Source organism: Pseudopodoces humilis, chromosome 17, assembly GCF_049639895.1.
Source record: "Pseudopodoces humilis isolate 2021_Gansu_Grassland_sample_001 chromosome 17, ASM4963989v1, whole genome shotgun sequence".
NCBI classification, from domain to species: domain Eukaryota; kingdom Metazoa; phylum Chordata; class Aves; order Passeriformes; family Paridae; genus Pseudopodoces; species Pseudopodoces humilis.
In genome coordinates, this window is record NC_142216.1 from 6,725,408 (window position 1) to 6,741,757 (window position 16,350).

The following is a 16,350-nucleotide window of genomic DNA, read 5'->3' on the forward strand; positions in this document are numbered from 1 at the left end:
TCCTCTCCAGGGAGGAGATCATTTATCTTCAGGTCAAGATTATTTTCTTCCTCCTTTCTCTTCTGTGTGAGATTTTTCTTGCTTGCTCCCCAGATTCCTTTGCTACCACTCCCCACTCTTCTCTTCCCAGGGCTGAAATAAGATGCCTGGGGAGAAGGCAGTGATTGGCGGGAGAGAAATTTGTGCAGCCTGAAGCTGTGAAGCTTCATCAGGATCATGGGGTGAATTCCAGTCATTTTTGGCACATGGTCTTTGCTGGATGATAGCAAATACAAACTCTTAAATCATGGATTAGTCAGTGCAAGTCCCCAAGATGTCCTCTCCCACAGTCTAAGGGGTCCAGTGGAGCATCGAAGCCTGCTCTGCTCCAAAACATCACCTCAGCTCTTCAACCAGACAGAGCAGTGCAAAAAGGTGCAGTTGAGCTCTCAGCACACCTGGACTGTCATCCCAAATGGTACCCACCAATCTGGAGTTTGGTCTCCATCCCCTGGATACTCCCATGCCCTCTCCCTGGGAGCCAGGCTCTTCTCACAGTGCACAGACACAGGCTGCCTGCCAGTCTGCCTAATCTGACCCAGCTACAACAGAATTATAGCCAGCAGTGGCTGCAGCATAGCCTTGGCTTCTCTACAGAGAAGGGACACCTGGGGGCTGCAGTGCCAGACCCCTCACACTCCTGGTGGGTTCAGAGGAGCAGTCACTGCACCAACTGCAGCAGCCTGAACACCAAGGTGCAAAACAACCTCCCCACACAGTTTACAGATCCCAAAGCAGCTGAGTGTCTTCCAAACCCCAGCCAGCAACACTCTGAAGGAGGAGAATGGGGGAAGACAGAGATGGTGTGCTGTCCTGGGGTGTGGAAGGCTGTGCAGCCCCAAGCAGAGATGCCAGAACCCACTGCATGCACTGTTGTAATCTCAAACCTGAGGTATTTTCACACACAGGCTGGATGCCCACGGGTATCCTGCGCAGGTGTCCCAGGAGCCTCATGTCCTTCCAGACATGATGGGGTCATTCAAAGGGTCTTTGCAGCTCAAAAGCCTTTCCCAGTGGTTGGGCTTTCATTAGGCAAAAGCGAGTCTGCTCAACCGTGCTTCTGAGAAATACAACAATGAATTTTGTACTCCAGGGAGCAAAAATGATGTCAAAATGCTGAGAAATGGGGCAGAGAAGAGGGCTGTCTTTTGATCTGTAATCTGCTCTGCCTCAGTGAGCAGGCAGGTCCTCAGTCTGACCACCTTGCAACTGTAAGCCATCTGCTGTAGTTTAACTTCTGTCAGAAAAGGAAGGTGGATTATCTGTTCACTCCCTGGGAGGAATCTCTAAGAAAACTGTTACCAAGGCTTCCAGATGCTCTGGTTCATCCTGCTTCATCTGGAGCAGCAACAGTGACATACTTTAAAGAGCAGCTTTTCATTTTTTAAACATCTGTTTAATTCCACCTGCATGTAACCAAAATATTTCCACTGCTCCTTCCTGAGGTGTCATGCCTGTGTTTTCCTGAGCAGTCTCCAAATTATCAGTAAGTTTTGGTAACACAAAAGCCCCTTTTCCATTTGAACCCCAGAGTTCACGGATGCAGTGGATTTGGGAGTCTGATGCATTTGGGAACTAAATGAGCAACAAAGAGACTCAGGGGTGGGAGGGCGGATAGAAAGCTGTCTGTACCCTCTCTGAATTTAAAAACAGTTTCTCATTTCATAACAGCTTTTTGTCCCCATGTGAACATTCCTGGAATCAGTGAAGGAGCAGAGACACTATCAGGGACAAGGTTTGCCTAAAATATCTGAGCTATCTGACTGATAGTGAGTGCCAGTGAGAGGCACTTGAGAAGCAGGAGGGGAGATGAACCATGGGTTGGCCTGGGACTGGCCTGGGTCTGCCACAGCTCTGCTCACCTTCAGGGCAGGCAGAATTCAGGGGTGCTGAGTGTGTCTGCAGGATGAGGGTCAGTGAGTCAGGAAGGAGATAATCATATGGAAAAAAATTAACAGGATTCATCCTGCTGAACACATCACCACACTTCAGCTCCTGCCCCACTAGGGGCAAACCCACAGGGCTCCTTTGAGTAAGTCAATTAATGCCTAGGAAGGTTTACCCCTTCCACCCCCTTTCCACCCCTGGATCTCACTCTGACACACAAAATCTCCTTTATCATCCTCACATCAAGACAAGACTCCAGGCAGTTTCTCCAGGCAGACATGAGCACTGCTGAGCCCAGAACTGGCCCCTGCATTTAGCTGCCATTTCTGCAAGTCACTGCTCTCAAAGCTTTGTTAATTTATTATAGGGTTGCTTGTTGTTTGTGTACTGAGCCAGGTAGAAAACAGCTTCTGCATAAGAGGATAATTGCAGTGAGATAAGCTCTTCAGAGCTGGGATTGCAAAAATACGATACGATGTAGACCAGCAGTTGTCTGGGTAAAATAGAAACATGGATGAGTTTTTGGGTTGGAACATTCTTCCCCCATCTATCACAGACTCCCTGTCTGCCTCTGGGCAAATCATTTGATGTATCTCAATTCTCTGTACATAAAAAAGGTGATAAAAATGCTTCACTCTGGCAAACTCACCCCTGGAGCAGAGAACCTGGTACTTGGATGTGCAGCAGTGGCAGCTGCTTTCCCACTTTGCCCTATGGGATTTCTTTCTAAGTTGCCCATCTCATTTAGTCAGTGTGTTCTGACATCAGGGTCTTGCTCACCCAGACTGGATACTCCTGCTTCACAGTCCCACAAAGAAATTTTTGCCCAGGCTTTCACTCCTGTTTGATGACAAACAGGGCTATAAACACTGGATTGCGTGATGACAGCAGGCACTGCTGGATGGGCTGATGGCAGCCTCAGCCTAAACTCTTCCAAAGCATCAAGACTGAAAGTGATGCAAGTGGCTGGAAAATTCAGAGCATGACTTGGTTTCTATGGGCACGGTGTTGCCAAAAGGCACCAGGTATCCAGGAGCTGGGATCCAGTTCTCAGCACCAGTGTAGCAGCACCAGGATCATGTTTGCTGCTTCATTGCCTTGTTCCATCTTTTCTGTTCCTGTGGGGACCCACATCAGCTGTGGGCAGGGAGCAGGTTACCCATGCCCTGCTCAGCTCAGCAGTGCTGGGCTGGCAAAAGTGTTTGAGCACAGGAGGGTCAGATCCACTCCTGAGATAAAGCCAGGGATTTGTCTGAAAATCCATTTGGCTCTGTGTTCCCAAGAAACATGACTCACAAGCCAGTGTCTGACACTGAGAGATAGGTATGACACCGAGTGCCCCATGGGGAAAAGCTGTGTCCCCGGGGTATGAGCAGAGCCCTGCAGAGCTGAGCAGAGATCGTGCTGGAATGCACAAAGCCTTATAAAGGCAGTGCTCTGGGTTTGTCCTTCTCTCAGCTCTTCAGGCGATGAAAAGGACGACTCACAGCCCTAATTAGCTGGAACATGCTAATACCACTGAGCTTCCCTGGCCAGCAAATTTGGCACAAGGCATATGGGACACTTTCCAAACAACTGCTCAGGGGAGCACGTGCCTGCAATTTATTATTCGATGAGCGGTTTCCTCTCTGCCTTCGCTGAAGAGCTCACACCAGACACGAGGGAGGTGAGTCTGGAGCCTGCAAATCTACTTTGAAAACCATTTCGTGCTGAAGAGAGAAGAGACTTATTTCTCCCCAGGCATTTAAGATATTTAAGGTATCAGGGGAAATATGGCTTTGCACAGCATTACCTCTGGGAGCACTCAGTGCCTTCAAATGGTGAAGCTTGTAGTGCTCAGCTTCTCATGGGGAAAAGCACGTTCCTTCAGGGTGACATTCACTCTGGGCATAAGATGCAGGACCAGAGTGTGCATTGCTATTTTGCAAAGTAAAGCAGAAGAGCACAGCCAGCCCAGGTAGCTGGAGAAAGGGGAAAGGTAGTAGGGGCTCTCGTGCTGTGTTTCCAGTATGGGTTATTCCCTCTTTTGACAACTGTCCTGGACAAGGCAGTACCCCAGCTTATTGCCCTGAAAAAGAAGTAGGAAGGAGCCTCCTCGTCTCCTATTACAAATAAATCAGTTTGTGAGCTTTGGATGGGAAACAAAGGGCAGGCCTTTGAAAAAGATCAATTAATTCCTGTGGTAAGATCATCACTCTCAGTATTTGCTGTACCACCAAAACCAGAGGCAGGAGCTGCAGCCTCCTGAATGCCACCACTTGCCCCTGGCCTAGCCTCTAGCCTGGCTCCTATGGCAGCCCTGGCCCCAGGACTGTTCAGGACAGCTCTGACACAAGGTTTGAGTGGCAGTGAGCTGCCCAACCAAGCACTGCCACAACCTCATCAGTACAGACACTGGGAAGAGCTCAGGTTTGTACAATGTTCCCAGGACTACTCTGGTTTGACCTGCCCCTCTCCTTGGCATCACCTGCAGCCATCGGCTGCGTGGTTGGGCAGGGCACTCTGTGCTGACTAAGGGCACATCTCTCCCTGCTCCCTCCCCATCACATCCTTTGCAAACATTTGTTGTTATGGTGACAGCTCCAGAAGGAAAATAGTTTTGAAGATCTTTCATATTTTTTGACAAAGGTACAGCCACTTTAATTATTTTCTTTAAGAGAGATGGTTGACTCGTTCAACGGCAACTGAATTTCTTTAATTTTGTTTCTGGTGGCCACCAGAAACTGGTGATTCTCAGGCTCTGGCTTTCAGTGTGTGGCTGTAAGAAAATGGAAGGGGGAGTAGAGCCAGGTTGTAAAGATCTGCTTTTAAATCCTCTCGGGAGCACAGGAGATGCCTCCAGGCTGAGGCTGCTGAGCTGCAGGCAGTGTGGAGTCTGAGTTTCTCCAAAATGAATGAGATTTTGGAGCACATCTGCATCTTGCTCAGATAGCAGAGTGGAAAATAGATAGCAAAGGGAAACATTTATGCCCAGTAACCTGTGCTGTGTCTGAAATGCTGCACTGACAAATACTGTTCTTGTGAAATCTTCTGCAGAAATGTCCCTTGGCTTTTGAAGTCTGCATGCTGGTAAATGAATTCTCTCCGTTTCCACTGAATGGACTGAAGACTTTCATATGTGACATCAGGGACAGATCTGGGCTCTGTAGATGTCTCTAATTCAAGTAATGTATATATCAAACAGCCTCAGCCCAGCCAGGAGAAAGCAATCTGGGTATGTGATGTGACCACAGGCGTGGATTTCATGGTTACTGTGTTCTGACCCTGGAATGTGGATGCTAATGGACAAGACTCCAGCCAAACCTGCCCAGCCTGTTTTTGTAAGATGAAGCCATGAACCCTTTTCCCACACCCCTCCTACAGAGAGCTGAGGTCAGAAACCTAAAAAAACATTAAAAATCAAAACCTGCAAATGCTTCAGGCTCTGAAGGGGCAGCTTAGCACATCTATGAATGCTCAGCACCCTGAACCAGAGATCCAAATGAAGGAGAAGAGCATTCTGGCCATCCTGCACACAGTGACCAGCGGGTTGGCTGGGGCTGACACACAACCCATCACAGGGAAGGCTGAGAGGACAAAGCTGTTCTGGCCAAGCCCATGCTGCGTGTGGAGTATCAGAGAGCTCAGAGTAAACAGGCAAACAAGCAGCAGCCAGAAATGTTAATATTTGCAGAAATCTCCTGGTTTTGGCGCCTGGGTGTGGGGAGCTGAAGGATGCTGTTGGAATGCAAACGTGATGGATTCTTGGCTGCCCAGAGGGGTGGCATGGGGAATTTCACAGGGCAGGACAGACTGCCTGACAGGCCTGCTCATGATGGCTCAAATGAGGAGTCCTGGGGAGGGAGACTGGGCTGAGAAGTTCAGTAGCACATGAAACTGGTCTCCTGGCATTGAGTTATTTGAGCATCCCTGAGGAAAAAAAACCCAAACATGATTAGGCCATGTTCATCCTCCTTTGCCTGTTCCAGACCTTGCTTCCCTCCCTCCATGCAGTAGGAGATGGATTTGTCCATGCTGATCCCCAACCCTTCTCCTGGATATATGATGGGGAAAATGACACAAACCTTCAGACTCCTGCCCTCCCTTCACCTGGGTCCTTTCGTGGGATGTTTAGGATGGTTTGAACCTGCTCAACACCTTTTGCCATCTCTACAGGGCTTTTACCTGGACCATGGCTGCCAGTTCATAGCCACATAACTTCAGAGGCTCCAAAGTCTTGAAGGCTCTGGCTTTAGCAAAACAGCGATATCATTTTGGACTGGTAAGAAAATATTGGCAAATAATGGCCACCTCTGGTCACCTTCCTCCTGCAGCTATTTATCCAAAGATACCATATCTTGGAGCATTGCTTCATTTCCTGCTCACTTTTCTAACCGAGGCCTCTAAATCATGTCCCTGCAGCTGAGGTCACGGAGGGAAGTGTAATATCCATTAGCAGTGATGCTGCTATTACCTCAACCCTTCTTTCACTCCTTTCTGTTTACAGCAACCCCTTTCTACTTCTTCCCTCTCCTGGTCTCAGTACAGGAAAGAGCTGGCAGGAGCCTACAGAAGCAAAGCTTTGGGGATGCAGCCTGCTTCTGGGGACATGGGGAGTCTGGAGATTTCTCCTGGACCAGCAGCACTCCACTCTTTCCTGACCAGAGATGCCAAGGTGAGTGGGAAGGGCTGGTTTCAAGCTACCCCATCCTCACCCTGATAGAGTCCCTCACCTGGGGCTTGTCCAGGTCAGCCCATGGAAAAGATCAACTCCAATTTACCCCTCTGCCCCTCTCCTGTCCCACAGCTGGGCACTGCTCACGGAGAGCCACAGGATCCTCCAGGAGAGCAGGATCCAGAGAAATCAAAGTCTTCAGAGTGTATTTGCACTCAAACCAAAGTGAAACAGGGAAATCAAAATGCAAAGCTTCTTGTCCCCTGTGGAATTTCCCTGCCTGCATCTGGAGAGCTGACACAAGGGACTGACACTGGGATCAGCAGTTGCTTCCCCTTCCCTTCGTGTTTTGCTGACACCCCAGGGCAGCTGGACCCACTGCACTTCCCACGTCATCCCCCTCCTCCTGCAAGGCCAAACAGTTCCTCTGACACCCAACTCCAAGAATACATATTTACTGCATGGAACAGAGCACGGTGAAGAGTCTTGGACCCAATCCATGTGCTTTGAGCCAAACCCTTCTCAATCCATGTTATCCTTCACCTCCCCAGTGCATAATCAAACTCTAAACACAGCATTCCCAGCCCAGAGCTTGGAGCCTCCCGAGAGGAATATGCTAAAAAAAGAAAGAAAAACATTACATTGCCAACTGAAGTGAGTGCTGAAAGGAGGGAGATGCCAGGAGCACTTAAACAGGAATCTGAGACCGGGGGATGCTTGGGTGTGTGTTTTCAATCCCCAGAAGGGAGACGTGTTCATTGGGAAATGACTGTCACTCACTGCTAGTTTTAGACCTTGTAGTTGATGTCCCAGAAAGTGAAATGGCCATGACAAGGACATCCCCATCTGTATTAGAACTTTCTTCTTGGATTGATGCATGCAGTGCATGGTAAAATGGTGCCACTCCTCCTTTGGCTCTGAAATCTGCATTTGCAGTTCAAACCTGCAAAGATGGAAATAGGAAATTTTACATGAGCAACAGGTTCTGTTGGCAGCAAGGGGAGTTATTTGGGAAAACCTATACATCAGGTGGTCCAGGACTCTGTTGGGTGCTGGAGGATGTCCTGCAACACCTGAACCCAAGCTGGCAGCTCCACACCCTGATGCAGAGACTCTCTCTTCCAGGAGAGCAACATCCCACAGCACCATGGCAGTCCTGGGCAGGGTATGTGCTGGCACTGCCCAGCCTGGTGCCATGCCATGAGGATGCTCCTGCTGTTCACACTGCGCAGAGGGACCAGGACTGGGCTCCAGCTGTGGCTAAAAGGGGAACTGATGGGAAAGTTCAACATCAGCTGAGCTATCCCAAATTCTGCTGTTTCAGGGTGAAGCTTCAGTTATCCAGCTATAGCCTCTCCAAACAATGGGCCTCCAGATGCCCCAAGGAGGCTGTCACCTGCTGGGCTCCATAACGGAGAGAGATGAGCTCTGACCCCAGCATAGATCCTGATTCACAGGGACACCTTCCAGCATTGCTGGCTTGGGCTGCTGGGGGTACATAACCTGTCACAGCACATTCTAGATCTCTTCTAAAAAGCAATTATTGATGCTTTTTCCTCTCCGCAGAGCCTCACAAACAAAGGATCACGGTCCTGCAACAGGTAAGGGACCAGCATCCTGACTCACCCTAGGCTGTGTCCTGTGCTGAGTCTTGTCTGTGTGTCTGTGCCTAGTTTATAATGTCTCCTGGAGGAATAGTGGCAAAGCCAGGCAGCTGGAGACAGATGATAAAGCCATTTCCCTCTCAAAAGGATGCACCTAAGGGGATGATTCAGCTCCCACCCAAAATCCACGAGTTCAAAGCCAGCTGTTTCTCAGGATTGCTGTGGCAGGAGGATGGGGGGGTAACACCAGCCACTGTCCCGCTGCAATGGCATTGCTCCCATTCAGCCCTGGCATGTTCACATGGAAGCCTAGTGGAAACACAGATATCTAAATGTGGGGACTGAGGTTTTGCTGCAGGAAGAACACAGCTGAGAGGAGATTGTTCAGGCATCCCTGGATCCTCGTGTCATCCCTAGGTCCCAGTGTGATCATCATAGCAATATTCCCAGGGGCACTCTTCTGTGTTGTGCAGTGGAAAGGATGAAAGGGCAGCAATGGGAGCAGATTCAACTTGCTGGAAACAATCCCTGCCCAGTGAGTTCTTGCCCTTTAGTGCCCAGTGAACAGTAGGGATTGAGCATCCCTGTCCCAGAGCCACCATGAGTACTGGAGCAGGAGGGTGCAGCCAACACCCACCTTGCTCAGAGAGCTGGAGCAGTCCTGAGCCCCCACAATAACTGTGTGGGAGCTGCCAGCCCATTTGGCCATGGCCTGACCTTGCTGGTGTCCATGGATGTCACTTGCTTGGGCAGCCAGAGGCCAAGGCGTGCACCTCGCTTGCCCATGGCCAACATCCCCCAGGACTGATTGCTCCTCATGCATGCAGTGATGTTTCATGTCCAAACATCAGCATGGGGCCGTGGCTGAGTGTGTGAGCCCAAGGGGCTGCTGGGGACAAGGCAGAGGCCAACACCTGCAGGCAGGGCTGCTGTGGCCACATGCCAGTGACCAAACACGCACAGTGTGAGAGGAAGCCTGGGAAAATCCCTCAGATGAGCAAATGAAGATGGGCAGAAATACTTTCTGCACTAACTGCACTGCTGTAATGAGCAAACCAATGAGACCACCAAGAGGAGGAGGGCAGTAGCTGGACTGTGCCCAGCACATTGCCCTTTTGGGGACATGTTCTGGTTCTAATGGTGGTTAGGAAGGAGACAGATGGTCTGTGCAGCTCTTGTGAGTCCCTGTGTCCCCTCTCCTTTCAGTTTTGTTTTTACTTCCTGTATTGAAAGTTCTTGTGATTTTTCTCACATGTCCACCAGTGTCTGCTACTTCCCATCAAAGGGTTGAAAACTTTTCCCTCTTTCTTTCGCTAACAAGCCTGCAACCCTCGTGATTTCTGAGGTAACCCAAAGCTGTGACCCCAAAGCATTGGCCAGAGCTGTGTTCTGAAGGCACTGTGAGCAGGGGACAGAGAGAGAGGCTTTGGCCTGGAGCTCATTTCTGTGCTCTTTACTGAATGCAGCAGTGGGGCAGGGGCAGGGCAGGACAGTGTAAGGGCAGTGCAGGGGAGGTGCAGGGGCACTAAAGGGGCAGTATACGGCCAGCAAAGGGACAGTGCAGGGACAGTCCAGCCCAGTCCAGTCCAGTGCACTCCAATTCAGTCCTGTCCTATCCAGTCCAGTCCAGTGCACTCCAATTCAGTCCTGTCCTATCCAGTCCAGTCCAGTGCACTCCAATTCAGTCCTGTCCTATCCAGTCCAGTCCAGTGCACTCCGGCCTCGCACGCGCTTTCCCGCAGGCGGCGCGTGAAGCCCCCGCAGCTGGCCCGGCGCGCTCGCACGTGACCGCGTCACACGCAGGGACCCAGCCCCGCCCCCTCGGCTGGCTCCCACCCAATGAGCTGGCGGGAGCGCTGCGTACCCGCGTAATGATTGGTCAGGACGGACGTCAGTCAGCGGGAGGTCCCGGTTCGAAGGGTCGGAGGTGGGAGAGTGACGGGACGGGACGGGACGGGACGGGACGGGACGGGACGGGACGGGACGGGACGGGATCGGATCGGATCGGATCAGGTTAGACCGGACTAAACTAAGCGGTTTCAGCACGGTGGGGTCCCGGGGATGGCGGGGGAGCGGGGCTGCGCCCAGGGCAGCGGGCGGTGCGCACCGCGGGACTCGAGCCGCAGGGGTACCGCACACGGCAGCGGCGGTGCCGCATCGGCCCTGGAGCTCCTCGGGATGTGGCTGGGCGCTGACAGCCCTCGGGCCGGGTGACCGCTGCGCTGGGGCCCTGCGGGGACACAAGGCCGGGCCCTGTCAGACGCGCTGGGCGGTTTTGCTGAAGTGACGGGAAACTGAAGGTTGTTCCCGTGCAGAGGGAGTGACCTTCGGCCAGGGCTGCTCTGTAACTCGGGGCTTTCCAGCGCTGCGTGCACCCAGTGTAGCAGCTGGGCAGGCCCTGTGCCTCCCGCCCCAGGTCAGGTAACCAGACCGCAGGAGCGGCACAAGTTCGGCCCAGTGCAGGGGGATGTGGTTCCGTGCGTGGTGGTGGCAGGGAGCTCAGGTGGGACCCGTGTGCCAGCAGGGATGGCCGGCAGCAGCCAGGACCGGAGCCTGCGGGAGGAGCTGACCTGTGCCATCTGCTGCGAGCTGTTCAGCGAGCCCGTCATGCTGGACTGCATGCACCACTTCTGCAAGGGCTGCATCCAGGAATACTGGGACAGCTGTGCCCACGTCCCCTCGTGCCCGCAGTGCCGCCGCAAGTTCCCCAGCCGCGCTTTCCGCACGCATTACCTGCTCGCGGGGCTGGTGGAGAAGGTGCGGCGCTGCGGCTCCGAGGAGCATCAGCAGAAGATGCAGGTGAGTGGCTTCTGCCAGGCTGGGGAGAAGGGGCCAGGTGCCACATGTGCAGCCACCGCCCCTCCTCCCACAGGCAGTTGCCCCACTGTGAAGCCTTACCTGACCCAAATGGAGTGACATTTGTGTCTCTTCCCTATTAGTCCCTCTCCCTGTTTCCTTACAGCTGTCTGTCTTTTGAACACTTCTCTTTTGCATTTGTTTCCCTCACTGCTGTATCTGATTCCAACCACAGCTTTGTCGTTTCTTGTTTAAGGACGTGTCCCCTAAATGAGAGGGAGGTGAGGGCTGCTTGTGCCAGGTGCTCTGCTTGAGGGGACAGTCCCTTCACAACATGCAGCATTTAAAGCTTGTGCAAATAGATATTCCAGGCTGGAGTTCCCAGTGTTAAAAATAAATTGGATTCATTACATGCACAGATACTTAATTCTGTAGGCTGTGCATCAGGTGCTTGCTTCTCCTTACAGCCTTTATATGAGATCCTGTTGCAATTTGGGACTGTTCCTGAATCACAGGAGAGTGGTGAAATGCCTCTTTACCTTCTTTTCCTTACTCCTGCAGAAGCACCTGGAAGATGCTTTGCAAGCTCGTCAGAAGGAGATGGAGAACTTGGTGCAGAGGAAGCGTGTGGTGCAGGAGGACATCTGCAGCCTGACGGTAACAGCCTGTGGGAGCTGCTCTTCGGGCAGCTTCTGGGGCACTGTTCACAGAGGATGTGTGTATCACTTCAGCTGAGGTTTAGCTCAGCTTCCTGTAAAAATCTAGATTAGCAGCAGTGGGGATCTACACAAATTACCCTGCATGTAGGCCCAAGTTCATCACTGCTGGATATTCAGCAGGGATTTTAGGAGGAGCATTAGCAGTCATTAATGCAGTGTTTACAAAGTGTATGGGTGCAGCAGAGCTGAGACTTGGTGAGAGCTGTGAGCAGCCTGCTCTGGCCCTGGAGTGCTGCCTCTTTGGGAGAGCATTGACTCTCTTGGCAGCTCTAAAATCCTCTCATGTCAGAAGGGATGGCAGCAAAGCTGAAGGAGCTGGGAGTGGCAGGGTTGGCACTGCAAGAGTTGTGGCCTTGTCACAAGGACAGTGTTGGGATTCACTGCAAAGCTCCGAGGTGAATGAGGAGCCTGACTGCTCTCCATGGGCTTGAGAGGGACCAGGCTCCCTGTTGGAACAGATCCATGAAGTGAGAGCAGCCACAGGCTGACTGTGCTGCTTTCTTGGGTGGCATAAAAGCGTTAAAACCAAGGAAAGAGAATTAAAGGAAAATGGAAGTAGTTCAGAGATGACAAAAAACTGAGAGGGAAAAAAAAACATTTTTTTCCAGTCTCCTAGTTGGAGGGAGCCCCTGATCCCCCAGCCTGCACCATTTCAAACCTCTGCCCTCTTGCCAGATGTGGAATAGACTTGAGATTAATGAAGAAGTGTTAGCAAATATTCACGTGTTTTCCTGTTGCTGTGCAAGAACCAAGAGGTGTCTCAGTAGTAAAGGAGCAAATTGCTGATCTGAACAGGGAGGCCCTGCACCTCCTCTGTGGTTCTGGTGTGTCAGCACAAACACCTGCTAGAGAAAGAGGAGGCTGGTGAAGCTTCAGATCTCTGAGGGAGATGGGTTTCTTTTTGGGAGAAAGGGATGTGCAGGAAGCACTCCTCGAGAAAGTAATGAGGGCTAAGTTGCACTTTGAGATTAAAAGCTTAAAGATTTAAGGAAAATAACAAATCATTGGCTGTCTCTTGTAAACAGGCAGGAAGGCAGTGAGAACACAAGATTGGCTGGCGAGTAACAACTGGAAAAAAGTGACCTCTGGATAGAGCTGAATGGGATTTCATCAGCCTTAATGACAGAGATTAGTTTGTGCAGTTTGCCTGTCAGGCAGCTCTGCTCAGGGTCTGGAATGATGTGAAATTAATGCAAGCTAACCTGAACAGCTGAGTCTGCAGCTCCACAAAATTTAAAGAGCTCCAGTCTTGCCCACAGGCAAATTCCTGATGGTGTGGGAGAGGACAATGGCTGCATGTGGAGATTTCCTTCACTAGATACAGTGACCAGGGTTTTTTGGTTTTGTTGGCATTTTTTTCCTTTGTCTCTGCAGTCTTGAAAGTTGTCCTTGTGCCCTGTTCTCCATCCAAAAAGTCATTGCTATGTCTAAACCTCCAATTTTCAGGGCTCTGTAAGCAGAGTAACAGGCACAGCCATCCTGTGCTTGTGTGTTTTAGGAGTTGGACTCACCTTCTGCCTCTTTCCTCTGCTCAGAAAGTGTCTGGGGAGCTGAACTTCAAGATTCAGTCTGAGTTTGCTCGCCTTCATCAGATCTTGGAGGAAGAGGAGAGAGCTGTGCTGGCAGAGCTGGGTGAGAAGGAGGAGCGGTCACTGGCCCAGCTGCACAGGCACGTTGGCCAGCTGGAAGAGGGGATGGAAGTGCTGCAGAGGGGCATTGAGCACATCAAGCTGACCCTGAGCAAGATGGAAGATGTGTCACTGCTGGAGGTGAGATGCTTTGCTGACTCTGGCAGGAGGCTGAGGGATGTTTCAGGATCTCCCACTGGGATGTGAGAGTCTTAAATGACAGCACTAGGCTGTACCCCAGAGCTGTTCTCACTGCCATCCTTCTGGATTATCTACCCAATCCCTTGAAGTCTGGAAACTTTAGCCACAAAGGATACAGTGACATCAGATATGGTGGGTCTTGGGAGATTTCCTCATTCTCCATCCAAGTGCCCAAACAGTTTTCCCCAAGATGCTGGTCCTGGTAGCTTGGTTTCCTCTCTCTGTGCTGTGTGGCAGCAGGAGGCAGGACAAGGAACTTATTTGTGCAGCTGCATGAATTAGAGCGACTGCTAATTCTCTCTGCTTCTCACTGCAGGTGGAGAGCCTGGATATCAGGTACGTGTCTGGCATGAAAGAAGCTGATTGCCTTTTCAGGAGCTTATCTTAGTCCCTGGCTGGGACTACATGAGAGAGACACTTTATCTCAAGTTTAAAAGCATCACAAATTGCTCAGGAAGTCGCTGGTGCTGTGCAAGGTGGAAGCTGGTCTCCAGCATACACTGGGTGCTCTTCCCAGGGAGCATCCTACGTGTTGGCGTGGCTGGAGGAGTGGGTACAGGAGACAGTGGTTTGGAATGGGTGCAAGAGCCATGCATGCTGCAAGAGGGAATAGGCTTTGGGTGCTTCGTCTTCTCCCTGCCCTTCCTCTGCTTCTTACTACTCGTGAGGCTGCAAAAGTGACCCTGAGGTTCAGGTTTGTCTGAGGCTGGGAGTAGCTGAGGGCCAGAACTGCCATAGGGGAGTGTGTCCTGTCCCCTCCCTCCCTGGAATGCAGTCTGACTCCGCAGGCCCAGCCTGTTCAGCCATGCAGGAATCCTGTTGGCTGTGCTGGGTGTGGGTTTGCCAGCTGTCACTGCTCCACAAGCAGTGCTGCTGGTTGTCTTGGACACCTCTGCTCTGAGCCACTCACTGCACCGGGGGCAGAGCTGCATCAGGCAGAGCCAGCAGAGACATTTGTGTCCTGTCTTTACCAAATCTGTCACATGCAGTGCTGTCCTGCAGCCCTGCCCGTGCTTTTGCTGCCTGCATTGGCAGTGGCTCAGCAGAGGGATTGACCCTGCCTTGCCTCTCTTTGCCCCAGGCCCTTGGTGCATGTTGAGATGCAGCCTGCCCTGGACCTGCAGCACTACAGGGACAGCCACAGTGGTCCCTTGCAGTACATTTTCTGGAGGCAGATGCTGCGCTCCATCTGCCCTGGTGAGCACATCGCTGTGAGGGATGGGTGTGGTGGGCCAGGGGTGCTCTGCAGAGGGGGTATACAGCTGGAAAAATGTCATGCTCGATGTCTCCACAGCTCCTGCCCCACTCACCTTTGACCCTGAGTCAGCCCACCCCAACCTGGTCTTCTCCAGAGATCTGACAGCAGTGACAGAGAGGAATCAGGCCCAGCCTGTCCCCGTCAGCCCTCGGCGCTTCCGTCAGTGCGTCAACGTGCTGGGCTCGCAGGCCTTCGACAGCGGCCGGCACTACTGGGAGGTCTGGGTGGGCAGCAAAACCAAGTGGGACCTGGGGGTGGCTGCTGAGACTGTGGACCGGGCAGCCAAGGTCAAGCTGTGCCCAGAGAACGGCTACTGGACACTTCGCCTGCGGAACAGGACAGAGTACTGGGCCACTGCCACCCCCTGGGTGCGCCTGACTCCCCGCCAACCACCACAGAAAGTGGGCGTCTTCCTGGACTGCCAGGAGGGCACTGTCACCTTCTTTGATGCTGGGAACATGTCCCACCTCTTCACCTTCCACCAGGTCTCTGCAGAGAGATACTGCCCCTTCTTCAGCACCTGCTTCAGTGACGGGAGGGACAACGTGGAGCCCATGCGCCTCTGTCACCTGGCCCTGTGAGGGACGAGGGTGCCCTGGGGACACCAGCCTGGCTCCTGCCCGGGGCTGCACTGAAGGCCAGCTCTGCACACACAAGCCATCGTGACGGGTGTTGGAGGAGCTGTTTTGGTTTCAGTTTTGGGAGGGAGGAGGGGATGAGTTTCTTCCCAGGTCCCGTCTGCCCTCCCATCCCTGTGCCATGGTTGTGGTTGCCACAAGGCATTCACAGAGGTTCCTGGCACCCCTAGAAGCACAACCTCCCATTCCTGAGCACGGCACAGTTCAGTAACAGCAGCCACGGGGCTGCGGGGGCGGTGGCTCTGGGTTGCTGGCACCTCCTGCCTCTCTGTGCTCCCCTGGAGGACGGCAGCGGTCCCGGGGCACCATTGGGTGCCTCTCCACTCCACATCCCAACCGCGGGCATCCTCTGCTGGAAGAGCTTCCCGGGGCAGGGCTGCGGGCCGGCAGCAGAGGGAGCCCGGTGCGCAGCCCAGGGACTGCAGCGCAGCTCCTTCACTTCGCTCTCTATTAAAGCTCGTTAGAAAGCCAGTGGTGCCTGCTGGGCCTGCTCGAGGCTTGTGTGCTTGGGGGGATCTGCTGCTCTAGGGTGTGGCACAGCCTGGGGGCACCGAGCAGCCCCCGGAGCTCTGCTCCAGCTCTGGCTCTTCTGTGCCTACAGCACAGGAGGCTTGAAAGAGCCACTGCTCCCACACAGTTCCTTGGAGCACTCCCTGCACATCTTGCAGTGGCTTTTCACCATTTGCTGCTTGAGAACAAGAGAGAGAGGTCCTCTGAGCCTAGCCCTGATCTTGGGCTACAGCACTTTAAGATTTGGCCATCTCTGGCCTGGCTGGGTCTTAAGAATTTGTACATGCGTAAAATGCCAAGTCCTAATTCTTTCCAAATTCAGCAAGAATGTGTCTCTTTTCCTGTCAGCCCCCCGTGGCCCTGCTGGCAGTGCAGCACCTGCAGGAGGGCAGGCAGGAGTCCCTGGTGGGGGCAAG

At 52.6% G+C, this 16,350-nt stretch overlaps 1 protein-coding gene across 1 annotated transcript; it reads left to right on the plus strand.

Moving 5' to 3' along the window:
* Nucleotides 1-10,144: 10,144 nt before the first annotated feature.
* LOC102112360 (zinc-binding protein A33-like) lies at nucleotides 10,145-15,895 on the plus strand. Its single transcript, XM_014253029.2, has 7 exons — nucleotides 10,145-10,197; nucleotides 10,709-10,983; nucleotides 11,542-11,637; nucleotides 13,235-13,468; nucleotides 13,845-13,864; nucleotides 14,610-14,725; nucleotides 14,823-15,895. Exons 2-7 carry the CDS (start codon nucleotides 10,711-10,713, stop codon nucleotides 15,365-15,367), a joined length of 1,284 nt encoding a protein of 427 aa, XP_014108504.2. The 5' UTR covers nucleotides 10,145-10,197; nucleotides 10,709-10,710; the 3' UTR covers nucleotides 15,368-15,895.
* The last annotated feature ends 455 nt before the right edge of the window (nucleotides 15,896-16,350 follow it).